Source organism: Alexandromys fortis, unplaced genomic scaffold (genome assembly GCF_014885135.2).
Source record: "Alexandromys fortis isolate MF-2015 unplaced genomic scaffold, M_Fortis_MF-2015_v1.1 scaffold_197, whole genome shotgun sequence".
NCBI lineage: Eukaryota > Metazoa > Chordata > Mammalia > Rodentia > Cricetidae > Alexandromys > Alexandromys fortis.
In genome coordinates, this window is record NW_026068072.1 from 2,683,918 (window position 1) to 2,696,770 (window position 12,853).

General features: G+C 53.1%; 1 protein-coding gene across 1 annotated transcript; it reads left to right on the top strand.

Moving 5' to 3' along the window:
- Nucleotides 1-6,771: 6,771 nt before the first annotated feature.
- Nucleotides 6,772-12,645, top strand: Asphd2 (aspartate beta-hydroxylase domain containing 2). Its single transcript, XM_050121173.1, has 3 exons — nt 6,772-7,858; nt 11,738-11,851; nt 12,388-12,645. The coding sequence occupies exons 1-3, from the start codon at nt 7,051-7,053 to the stop codon at nt 12,495-12,497; spliced, it is 1,032 nt and encodes a 343-aa protein (XP_049977130.1). The 5' UTR covers nt 6,772-7,050; the 3' UTR covers nt 12,498-12,645.
- The last annotated feature ends 208 nt before the right edge of the window (nt 12,646-12,853 follow it).

The window sequence follows — 12,853 nt, forward strand, 5'->3', positions numbered from 1 at the left end:
TTCTTCTGCCCCTCTTATCCCTTAGCAGTAGCTGCTAACCTGCATTTGTGTTGCTCAGTCTCACACAATGTTTTTGCTGTTAATAAATATTAGTATATGTTTTTACACTTTATACTACACACCAACACAGAATTTGTTCTAACTTAACTATGTATTACAGGCTGGCCTCAAACCTGTGGCAATCCTGCTGCCTCAGCCTCCTGAGTTCTGGGATTACAGACATGTTGTTTTGAAGATCTTTCCAGAACGATGAATTTTGTCCCTGATTTGTGGCTCATTTTTCTCTCCATGAATGTTCACTGCGCTCATATGTTCTCATTAAAAATGCAAAGAACATTCCTGAACACACCACACACACACACACACACACCTTACTCTGAAAATTTACCCAGAACAAAGGGTGTTAAAGCTTTCTAACTTCCAACCACTATTAGAAAAGTGCCTTATGCTGGGCTCTCTCTGCACACACACACATGCACACGCGCGCGCGCGCGCGCGCACACACACACACACAAAGCACTTACTACACTGTCAGGTAGTCTCGTGCTCTCTGCCATTCCCTTCTATTCCTACTTTGCTCTGAGTTTTTAGGTTATGAATTTTGTCAAAATTGTTCTCTGTATATCTACAGACAAGTTTTAAAATTCCGTCAGTAGGCAAGATCTCCTGAGTAAATTGGGAGCATGGGGACCATGGGAGAGGGCAGAAGCGGAGGGGAGAGGAAGGGAGGGGAGCGGAGAAAAATATATAGCTCAATAAAATCAATAAAAATAATTCTGTCAGTAGGACAGTGAGGTGACTCTGTGGGTAAGGGTGTGTGTTACCACGTGTCAGTAGAACACGGTGGGTAAGGGTGTGTGCCACCAAGTGTCAGTTGGACTCGGTGGGTAAGGGTGTGTGCCACCAAGTGTCAGTTGGACTCGGTGGGTAAGGGTGTGTGCCACCACATGTCAGCATGACGTGGTGGGTAAGGGTGTGTATCACCATGCCTAATAGCCTGAGTGGTAGCCTGGGCTGCATAGAAAACGTGTGTCTGAAAAGGAGGTAGACACTATAGAACATGCGGGCTTTCCTCCTGCCCTCCATTCCAAGTCCTTTTCCCCTTAGCTTTCCATGACCCTAAAAATCCTATGATTTCAGCATGCCTCCTCCAAGGGATATCTTTTGCATGTATGAACACAGAGCATCTTATGTAAGAGAGCACACATATGTTCCTCTTCTGCTGCCACAGGAATACAGACCTGCACATGCGCATTAAGCAGGTGTCTTAGTTGCTTCCTTATTTCTATAAAGACACCACGACCAAGGTAACTTATAGTTCCAGAGGGTGAGTCACGGCTGAGAGCAGGGAGGCAGGCATCACAGTGGAATGATAACTGGGCACTTACACCCTTTTCTGTAAGTAGGAGAAAGAGAGAAAGAAAGAGAGAGATAAATGGGCCTGGGTTTCTGAAACCTTAAAGCCTGCTCCCAGTGACACACCTCCTCCAACAAGGCCATGCCTCCCAATCCTTCCTAAACAGTTCCAGCAACAGTTCCAGGTTCCTTCCTAAACAGGAACTAGCATTCAAACAGATGGGGGGGGGGGGAGGATGTGGAGGGGCATTCTTGTACAAACCCCTCAGAGAGTAAAATGATACCATAATGTAATTGTATTTTCTTTGCTGTATAATTTACCTAGAAACTTAACCTTTGAGATCACCCAAAATCCTTTCCTTCCCAAAAATGTTATTGTATTACATCGTGAAAGCGCAAGTGTCGTACAGTGAAGTCAGTTAATGGCTGTTGGTTTTCTTTTGCACGGTGTTTAAAACAGGGCCTAACAATAGAGCCCAGGCTGGTGTAGAACTCCCATCCTCCTGCCTTGGCCCTTTCAATTTTAGGATTCAGGCAAGTAAGCTGTTGGTTCTTGTTTGTTGTTGGTTTGTTTTTTTAAAAACAGGATTTTCTGTGAAACAGCCCTAGCTGTCCTGGAACTCACTTTGTAGACCAGGATGGCTTCAAACTCACCTGCCTCTGCCTCTGCCTCCCAAATGCACCACCACTGCCCTGCTAAAGCTGTTGGTTCTTAACCTATGAACATTGGTCATTTTAGCAGATGCTCAGGATCCCATTCCGGAGTAGCCACACCCATCTCTTAACACTTCCTGTTGTTTTACTGTGACCTTGATTGAGCTGTGTCCTCCCAACCCCCACCCCAGCACACACACACACACACACACTCCCTCTGCAGGAGCAGGGGGATGGGTGGCCCCAAGCTGCGCTGGTAATGATGGGCTGTGCATTCTAGAGTGGGCTGCAATGACTTCCCTCAACAAGACAGGAGGGAGGAGAACACCGTGACGGCAGTGCTGAAGGCAGGCAATTTAGACCCATTTAGTCCTGCTCTCAGCCCTTCCGCCAGCACAGTGGTAGTGTGTCCACAGTTCTCACCCCAGGGTCCCCTTGACAAGTCCTGGGTACCCTTTTCTGGCAGAACTCACCTACTAAGGCCATTGGAGCTTGACCGAGATTGGAGTCGTTTTCATTTTCTGAGACTCTCAGCAAATTAAAAAAATAAAATGGCCAGAAAGGTTAGCAGAACCATGTCTGGAATCTGGTCACCGAACAAGTAAACACTCTTAACAAACACGGAGCCCTATAATCACTCTGGTCACAGATAATTACAAGATTCATAGACAATATTAATTCCTAATGCCCTGCAGATGGTGTAGTCCAGGAATGGAGCACATACGGACATTTATATGAAAAATAGCCTTCTTTATGCGTAGGTGTCTTGGACATGGCTAAATTTGGGCAACTTTCTAAACGTGAAGCAGGGCACAGCCCTGTTCTTTCTCTGGCCACTCAGTCCAGTTACTAGCGGGAGCAGAAGGGCTTGGTGTGCAGCCCCCTGTAGCCCACGCTTGTATCAGCACCCACCCTAAGTGCATTTTACAAACTCTCAATTGTGAATATTCCAATTGAAATCATACTCGGTGGTTTGACGGATTGTTCCTCAGTCTACCACACCGTTTGGGGAGATCCTGGAGCTGACAGGAGGTGGGTCTGGCTGCAGGAAGCAGGTAGTGGCAGGCAGGAAGCAGGGCTTTGACAGACGATAGACTGTTCTGCCCCTTTTCCTGAGCTTCTATCTCACACTTCCATGTCCACCACTCCTCCATGCCTTTTCTGCCATGACGGACTAAAAACCCAGACAAGCCTTTCCTCCTCAAGCAGTTTCTATCAGATGTTTTGGTAGCAGCCATGTGAAAGAACCTAGTAAATTAATGAATGCAGTTTGGGTTATTGTATTAAAATAAAAAGCAGAAAAAAATGTTCATCTACTTCTGGAGTTGTGACGGGGGCTTAAGTGACAGAGGTGGGGACTCCAGGAAATGAAGGAGTGGGTTCTGAGCCAGGAAGTTCTGGGTGAGGGAGGTGGGTTCTCAGCCACCAACAGTGCAAGCTTGGGTGAAGGGCCAAGGGGTTCTGGGACAGGCCCGAGAGATGGATCCTGGACAAAAATAAGGATTCTAGGCCATGACAGAGATGCATGCTGGGATTGAAAGCAGTAGGTTCGAGGACATACACAGATGGGCTGTGGGCTGGCATCCCACCCCACGCTCCCAGAACTCCCATGCACTGTTCCTCGGAGCCCACGCTTCCCTGAGCGCTGGCAGCGCGGTGTCCCCAGGCCCAGCTCAGTATTCCCTTCCCATCCTGTGAGCTGGACAGAACAGACCGCTGCTGGCTAGACTGGGCCTCCCTGTGGGCAGGCGCCAGGTCTGCAACAGCTCCCGTCGGCAGCACCCAGGCGGAGCACGGAGCCGCGGATCTTCCAGGCTGTTCCATTTGCAATTTCATCCCACGTGTCCGCGGGGCCTCAGAAGTGTGTGTGGGATCCATCACAGGCAAGAGGGGCAAGGGGAAGGACACCGAGGGGAAGAGATGCGGGAGGGAGGACCCAGCTGGACCCAGTGCGGTTGAAACACGAAGACCCCGCGCCTGAGGCACGCACCTGGTGCGCGGTGGGGCGGGGCTCTCGGACCCCCCCCCCCCGCGGACACGCGCGGCAGGTGCACGCGACGGGGGTCCCGCCCCGTCGCCCCCTCCCCGCCGCCAGGCGCGCGCGGCATTGTGGGAGTTGTGGTCCTCGGGGCCGCGGAGCGCAGCGCGGGCGGCACCGGCTCGGTGGGGCTCGCGGCTCGGGCCGAGCGGCTGCTGCGGGCGCGGCAGGGGGCGGCCGCGTCCCTGGGGCAGTGGTGTCGCCCGGCTCCCCGCAGCCGCCCGCGCAGGTAAGCGGCGTCTCCGGGGCTGCGAGGCTGCGGAGGACGATGCTCTGGGCGCCCGCGCCTGCATCCCAGGCCGGCCCAGGGCCCGCGGTCGCCTAGCACCGGCTGCATGCTGAGTGCCGCTCGGGCTGGATCGGCGCCGCGCAGCATCACCCCCGCCTCCTCTCTTCCCCCTCCTCCTCTCTTCTTCTCCTCTATCGCCTTTTCTCCTGGTCCCCCATTTCTCCTCAGCATCACCCACTTTAACCCACCTCCCTGTCCCATGAATTGTCACGCGTCCTGACCCGCCTTCCTACTTTTCCAGGTAACCCTTACCTCAACATCTCATCCCCTGACTACTGGCATTACTACCACCTGCGTTAACACGTCTTTCTGACCTAGCTCCAGGGCCTGTGACACTGGCGGGAGACTCTGAGGAGGCAAGCTCCCTAGAGGGGAGGGCTCGTCTCCGGACAGCTCTTAGGCTCTCTGATAGAGAGGACAGCGAACATCACACAGCTGCTGTGCTGTGCCTTGCAGGGGGGTTCCGGAGCCTCCTGGCTTCACCTCAGGGTGACCCGGACTCTTTAGCATCAGAAAGCCTCCTGAGCTGGTCACCTGATCCGGGTTAACTGGGTCAAACGCAGACTGTCTTCCCGGGCATTCTTCGTGTTAGAAGTTATCTTTGATTGGACTTGATTGAATTTGGCCTTTATTCCCCGGAGCCCGCTGGTCTTTGAGATCTGAGGTGCAGAACCTGCATGATGCCCATCACTGATGGGAACCAGAAGAACCAGTGTGCATCCATCCATCCATCCTCCTGCTGCCACTCACTCCACTAAAACCAGAGTTGTTTTCTTGTCACAGGTTAGCTCTGGGCTTGAATGTTCCTCCGTGGGTGCAGGAGCCTCTTGGGGCTCTAAGTGACTGGCAGCTCCCAGTTCACTCACTTAGCACTGGATTGGATCTCTTGAAGAGGTTAGGGTCTCTCCTTGCTGAATCTTTTACTGTTCTGTCTTGGGGAGGGCTCTTGTCTGCTCTGTCCGGAATGAGGCTGTTATGAGGAGGGGAAGGGCTCATGGCCCATGGAGAGCTCCCCTAGCCACCCACCCATTGTGTGTGTGTGCATGTGTGCATTTGACATGAGCAGGTTAGTGGGAACTCAGTTTCATAGGTCAGGTACTACCACGAGCTGAGTCTCCGGACACCCAGGAAACCTGCTGCTGAAGACAGTTTTACAGCCAGCTGAGACTCTGGGCACCCAGGAAACCTGCTGCTGAAGACGGTTTTAGTTGCAGTTTAGAAGGAAACGTTTCATTTTGGGAATCCTGGACTGGCTTGAAGAGCAAGTGCAAAGAAGACACCTTTCCGGAGCTTTTCCCCTTTTCCTAAAGTGGAAACAGCGGAGCGATGGTATCACCCATGGAGGAGGGGCCAGCGAAGGAGCTTAACACCCGGGCTTTGCATCTTGAGAAGAAACTGGCTTCTCTCTCCCCCATTTCTGTACTTTTCCTAGAAGCATGAGTCCCCATGAATATTCAGTATGTGTGTTTTTTTGACTTCCTAAACATTATAGTCAAGTGATTCTTTATTCAGCCGACACGGGGATGGTGCCAGTAGGTGAGGAATGAGCACCAAAGGTTCTCCATGAGACCAGGAGTGGACATCACCCCAAATCGGGGTGTTTCGGCCTTAGCATTCTGCTCAGGGTGGGAGCCTTGGGACACTCCACGTTTGGTTTGCCTGTCACTCTCACATTGAGGGCTCACTGTGACATTATCCCCAGCCAGTAAATGGATGAAAACTTAGAGAGGGCTTAGAGAGGGGACATGCCCTGCAAACAGCTGGTGTCCACTCCTAGTCTAGCCCATGTCTAGTTTGGGTGTGTAACTTCCCTGCTATGCTGAAGACTTCCCAGGCCTAGCTGGTCCAGGCAACAGGAGACAGTCTTGCTGTCTTTGTACTCTATTCTCCCCTAGGGAAGGAGGAGGAACACTGAGATGCTCCCAACTGTGTTCCTCTTGGTAATGGAGGGCTTCCAGGAAGACGCAGACCTGACTGCACCACCGTGAAAAAGGAGGAGTGGACAGAGTGTGTCAGAGGAACTGGGGGGCACTCTGGGTTCTGGAGATCTGGGAGGCACAGTTGGGCTTGCATTGTGTTTTACAGTGACTTGGGTTCCACCTCCCATAATGGCTGGCAAAGCAGCGTCACTGCTGTCCTCAGAGGTGGGAAACTGAGTCCAAGACTTGGACTTTTCCTGTAAGGCCAACCGAGTGACAGAAAGAGGTGTATCTGCCATAGAGGGCACTCCAGGGCACCCGCTTCCTTTATTAGCCTATATTATCCTGATTTACAGCATGCTTGCAAAGAGAGGGAGAGTGTGCCATTGTGACTGCCCTCTGCTGTTCCATGATGCGTTTCCATCCTCCCGAGACTCTTGTATTCAGGACTTTTCTTTTCATAACTTTAATGTGCTGTTTTCTGGTTTCCATCCCAGGTTTGGACACCATGAAGATCCTTTCATGGTGGCCGACTGACCGCATTTGCTAATGGGATATAAGGCAGCGCCCTCTGCCCAACTTCAGTGACTTTTATGGTGGGCCTCGTCAGCAGGCCTCACCATTCATCAATGGCGCCCTTGGCAGGAGCTGAGGGACAGTGGCAGCCATGCCTCCCCCTGCTCCAGCTACTCCTTCCACCTTCTGCTAACCTGGATGTTGTGGGTACCCTGGCGACCCCCAGAGGACTGATCGTCGTCTGAGCCAGCTTCCATCCAAGCACTGAGTTCCTCAAGATGTGGCTGGAGGGGCTGGTGGCCTGGAGCTGGTCTCTGGATGGCCTGAGGGACTGTATTGCCACCGGCATCCAGTCTGTACGGGACTGTGACAGAACAGCCGTTGTCACTGTGGTCTGCCTGCTGGTCATGTTTGTGTGGTACTGTTACCATGTGGGCCGAGAACAGCCCCGACCCCATGTGTCCGTCAACTCCCTCCTGCAGGGAGTGGATGCCAATGGGCTACAGAATGGGTCCATGTACTGCCAGTCACCCGAGTGTGTGCGCTGCATGCACCACGATGGTCTCAACCAGAAGCTTTACCACAACCTGCAGGAATATGCCAAGCGGTACTCATGGTCCGGTATGGGCCGCATCCACAAGGGCATCCGGGAGCAGGGCCGCTACCTCAGCAGCCAGCCCTCCATCCAGAAGCCCGAGGTCTTCTTCCTGCCTGATCTCCCCACTACGCCCTACTTCTCCCGGGACGCCCAGAAGCACGATGTGGAGCTGTTGGAGCGGAACTTCCAGGCCATCCTCTGCGAGTTTGAGACACTCTACAAGGCCTTCTCTAATTGTAGCCTCCCACAGGGGTGGAAAGTGAACAATACCCCCAGCGGGGAGTGGTTCACCTTTGACTTTGTCAACCAGGGCGTTTGTGTCCCCAGGAACTGCAGGAAGTGCCCACGGACGTACCGCTTGCTCGGCAGCCTCCGGACCTGTATCGGAAACAATGTTTTCGGGAATGCCTGCATCTCGGTGCTGAGTCCTGGGACTGTGATCACGGAGCACTATGGACCCACCAACATCCGCATCCGGTGCCACCTAGGTACGTGGATGGGGCAAGCCCCAGCATGCACAGTCACGGAAGCCTCAAGTAGCAAGGTGCCTTTGCCTCTTGGGTGCTTTGACCAAATACAGACACGTTCAGCTGGGTGCAGTGGCACACACCTACAGCGCCAGCACTCACTTGCTTGGCAGAGGGTTGAGGCTTGAAGTGCTAACCTGCATTCTGTGTGTGCACTTGTATGCGTGTGTGTGTGTGTGTGTGTGTGTGTGTGCGTGCGCCGAGACCAGGGATCAGCATTGAGTCTTGTCTCAGGACCTGTTTACCTTGTTTTTACAGGATTTCTCTGGAATCTGGGGCTCACTGGCTATGTTAGATTCACTGGCCGCAAGCCCCAGGGGGGTCTGCCTCCCCAACCCTGTAACTCTAAGTGTGTGCCATGGTGCCTAGCCAGTTCACATGTGGAAGTAGCAACTTAGGTCCTCATGACTATACTATAAGTGCTTTACAAGACTTGGCCATATCCCAGCCTCAGAGCCTGGTTTCTTGGTGGTGGTCTATAAACAACTGTGATGGCAGAATATGAACCTCTTTTTTTTTTATTCTGTCAAACTTTGACTCATTTGCCTGTGGTGCTAGAGATGGAAGCTAAGCACTCACACATGCTCTCTGCCACCAGGCCACACATTAACTTAAATCTAGGATCTGGCAAGAAAGGCACTGTCTGAAAGAACTTTGGAGGAGAGACCGGTAAGTGTCCTCCATCTTCCCTGTCCATCATGTGAGCCGCTGGCCACGTGTGGCTGCTGAGGGCTTGGGCCATGGTCAGTAGAACAGCTGAGCTAAAGTTTTCACTTAAGTTTATGTATCCAGCTATGGCTGGTGGCTGCTTTCTCTGTGGTGGCTGACACAGAACCCACGGGGGTTCTGAACAGTGACAGAGGGCCTCAGTGGTGCCTGAGAGGCTGGGAAAGATGCTTAAACATTCTGAGTCACCACAGATCAATGGTGTCCAGTATTCTGGTCATTTTATTCAAAGTCTAGGAATCGTGTGCGCTGTGTATGTGGCATGCAAATTGAGTGTCAAGCTAAGCTGCCTTTTTATCGAGCCCAGCCATGAGTTAGCTGTGCTACATGTGTGCTGCTTCCCTCCTCTGAGCTGCCCCAGAGTGAGGCAGCAGCTCTCCCTTGGGGATCTGTCAGAGGAGGTGTGTCTCAGAGTGGCCATCAGTGCTAGGTGCAGAGTAAGGTACATGGAGGTAAACTTCACAGCTATGGGGGACCTTCTTCCTGGTGAATGGTGACAGAGTAGAGCATGCTGAGCTAGGAGGTGGCAGCTGTAAGAGGCGGTGCTGGCTGGCTGCAGGAGACGGGGAAAGCGGAGGATGAGTGTCCCAAGCAGGCTGTGGTGGGGCTCGCTAGTGCACTTTGCAGGAGCCTGTGCCAGATGCTAGGCCCCCACCCCCTCTCGCCCCAGCAGTTCTGCTCCCTCTGCTCCCTGGATACGGGGTGCTTTGCACTGAAGATGTCTGTGCTGAGAAGCAGAAGTACCATTGTCAAAGCTGCTGCGGTTGGCTTGACAGGCAGGTGGGACAGGGTGGCATCTCGAAGCTGGAGTCTGGATCCATGGGCAGCTGCAGGCTGGACAGGGTCCGAGTCTCCATAGACCTCATTGCCTCTCTGCAGAGTAGACACACAGCTCCAGCACTAAGGAGAACTTTGAGGACACAACTCACTAAGTGGCCATTTGGCATAGTGCCTGGCAGTCTCCTGAGCATGGCAGTGGCTGTCATGACTACACAGTGCTCAGTAAGGCATCTCCCACTGTCAGGCCCTGGAAGCCAAGCTTCCTCTTTAAATCAGGGGGTGGGCCATGCTCAACCCTGCCTTCAGGGCTATTTGAAGAAAAGGAAGTAGTTCGAGCATTTGAAGTTCTCGGCAGGCAGAGGCCAGCTTTATTACCAGGTAGACTTTGATCCACACCATGGCTTTGCTTTAATAAACCTATGGCAAGAGTCCATAGAGGGAGCTAGGCTGCAAACAGCTTGAAGGCTGAGGTAGGGTAGGCTGTGGGGAGCAGATGGCTGACTTAGACCAGGCTAGGCCAGGCTGAGGTTGAGGGCTGTTGGGAATGGGAGTGAAGCTTTTCTTTTGAAAGGTTTTGCTTTGTGGGAGCTTTTGATTTCCAGGGTACTGGGCTGAACCCGAGTCTGATGCATGCTGGGAAAGTGCTGAGCCACTGAAGTGCATCCCCAGCTGCCATGCTGTTCAAAGGCTTTGGAATGCAGAGTAGGGGCAGGCCTGGGAGACTGATGTGGTCAGGATCCAGGGCTGTGGAGTAGGCAGGCTGGGAGAAGGACATGGAGGTTTGGGTCGCTGTGTTAATGTCTGATACGTGCGTACCATATACTTGTGTGTGCGTGCATGTGTGCAGAATGTGCACACTCTGTCATTGTGAACATTCCCTTCTCAGGCCAGCTAGTAACTTGTAGGGAAAAATGGGTCCTTGATCTCCGTGGGACTAACAGGGAATTGTCTGTTGAAGAGGTCCTGCTGTAGGCTGGCTGTGCATGGACGAAGCTGGCTTGGATTCCCATGGATCCCAGGACGAGACATCATGAGTTCTTGAGGTCATGAGAACCTAGACTGATGTAAGCAATCGGTCTAGGGCCCGGACCAGATGAAACCAACCAAGGAGGAGTTTGGCTGGTAGTAGCCAACACGGCCTCGCCAGTCCTGCCTGTCCCTCGAAAGACTGACTGGCTGTGTGACAATTCCACATGCTGGGTGGCTGTCAGATAACAGGACAGGGCTGGCGATGTGGCTCAGTGAGCGGAGGCGCTTGCCTTACAAGCCTGATGACCTGAGTTTGATTCCAGGAACCCACAGTGGGAGGACAGAACCGTCTCCCCTAAGTGATCCTTTAATGCTCACACACATGTGGTGTCAGGCACACCCCACAAAATATTAATACAAAGTTTTAAATTAAAAAAGAACAGAAACAGCTGGGTGGTGGTAGGGGAATTAAGAGTTCAAACACTCTTAATCCCAGCACTCGGGAGGCAGAGGCAGGTGGATCTCTGTGAGTTCGAGACCAGCCTGGTCTACAGAGCTAGTTCCAGGACAGGCTCCAAGGCCACAGAGAAACCCTGTCTCGGGGGGGGGGGGGAAGAGTTCAAGGCTAGCCTGGGCAACGCAGTGAGACCCTGACTGAACAAACAAAACAGCCCAGACTCCGCAAGGTTCTGAGGCTGGAGGTCCAAGGCGGAGCTCTGCAGGCCCAAAGCGGCTCTGGCTGCCAGGTGAGTGTCTTAGCCAGGGTTCCTGTTTGCTGTGATGAACGCCATGACCAAAAGCAAACTAGGGAGGAACTCACACAGGGCAGGAACCTGGAGGCAGGAGCCGAATGCAGAGGCCATGGAGGGTGCTGTTTACTGGCTTGTTCCTCGTGGCTTGCTCAGCCTGCTTTCTTATAGAACCCAGGACCACCAGCTCAGAGATGGCCCCACCCACAATGGACCGGACCCTCCACCATCAACCACTAATTAGGAAAATGCCTTACGGTCAGATCTGTGGAGGCATTTTCTCAACTGGGACTCCCTCCTTTTGGATGACTCTAGTTTGTGTGCCATGTGGGCATAGATTCGCCAGCACAGTGGCCGTGGCTTCCTCTTGCTGTGACCTCATGTAGTACAAAGGTCCGTTTTATAAGTATAGATCCCATTCATTACCTTATCCTAAAGATCCCTAATGCCATCATCTCGGTGGCCTCAGTCACCCACATATAGCCCACAGTGTGGACTCCAGGGGAGCGTGTGGAAGACCTAAGCTTTTAAGTGCCCACTGGAGCAGCCCAGCTCCACCTTCTAGCAGCCTTGAACCCTGGCCACCTTCACTCTCAACCCTCTGTTTTTCCCCAAGGTCTGAAGACTCCCAATGGCTGTGAGCTGGTGGTGGGGGGTGAGCCCCAGTGCTGGGCAGAAGGTCGCTGCCTGCTCTTCGACGACTCCTTCCTGCACACTGCATTCCATGAAGGTGGGTGCTGCCTCTCCTAGAGCTTGCCCGCCTGCTTGCTTTATGGTTGTTTTTAAAAGAGAAGTTTTGGGGTACCAGACAAAACTGACCAGGAACTCCCAAGGCGCCCCATTTCACCTTCCCATGCAGTCTCCCCACATGGGTAGCTGGTATGACAGGTGACGAGCCACCTTCAGCCAGCTGCCATGACTTGAAGGCTGTCGTCACATTCAGGCTCATTCCCAGTGTCAGACATTCTGTGGGTTGGGACAACAGAATGCGGACTGTGTCCGCAATGACAGTCCCACTGCCCTGCCCAGGTTCTCTCCCCCCTTTTTTTTTTCATTTGCTTTCCTCAAGACATGGGAGAGACCTCATGAACATTCTCCATCTGAGACAGGGAGGTCTTCCCATGCCCATAGGCCTACAGCTCGGTCTACATGAGTGTACAGGGCCACCCCGACCCCCTATGCTCCTCCTCCCTGGGTGTGGAGGGCCACCCTGACCCCCTATGCTCCTCCTCCCCATCCTGACCCCCTTACGCTCCTCCTCCCCAGGTTCCGCTGAGGATGGCCCACGGGCGGTCTTCATGGTGGACCTCTGGCACCCCAACGTGGCAGCTGCCGAACGGCAGGCCCTGGATTTCATCTTTGCTCCAGGACGATGAGGACGTTGCCTGGGCTGGAGCCAGCCTGAGTGGGGCCCAGGTGGACTGTGGGACAGCCCAGTCCTTGCCGTGGTCCATACTGGAAGCGTGAGTGGCCTCCTGTCCCCATGGGAGCCCTCTTTCCTTTGGTTACTGGGAACTTCTTAGGTTTCTTTCCCCTTCCAGTTATCTACTGGGACTTCTGGCCTATTAGTGTGTCCCTTTGGCTGTGACCAGAGACTCTGTACCCCTCAAGTCTGTGACTTTGCTACCTGATGTCTTCTCTGTGTTCTGGAATAGAGTAACCAAATGGCCATTTGTCTGAATGTTATCATCTTAAACTTCATAGCTGTCTCACCAGAGACACAGCCAGCCAT

Coding starts and splice junctions, on each gene's coding strand:
- Asphd2 (XM_050121173.1), top strand. CDS start 7,051: ATGTGGCTGGAGGGGCTGGTGGCCTGGAGCTGGTCTCTGGATGGCCTG. Junction 7,859..11,737: donor CCGCATCCGGTGCCACCTAG/GTACGTGGATGG, acceptor TTTTTCCCCAAG/GTCTGAAGACTCCCAATGGC. Junction 11,852..12,387: donor GCACACTGCATTCCATGAAG/GTGGGTGCTGCC, acceptor CCTCCTCCCCAG/GTTCCGCTGAGGATGGCCCA.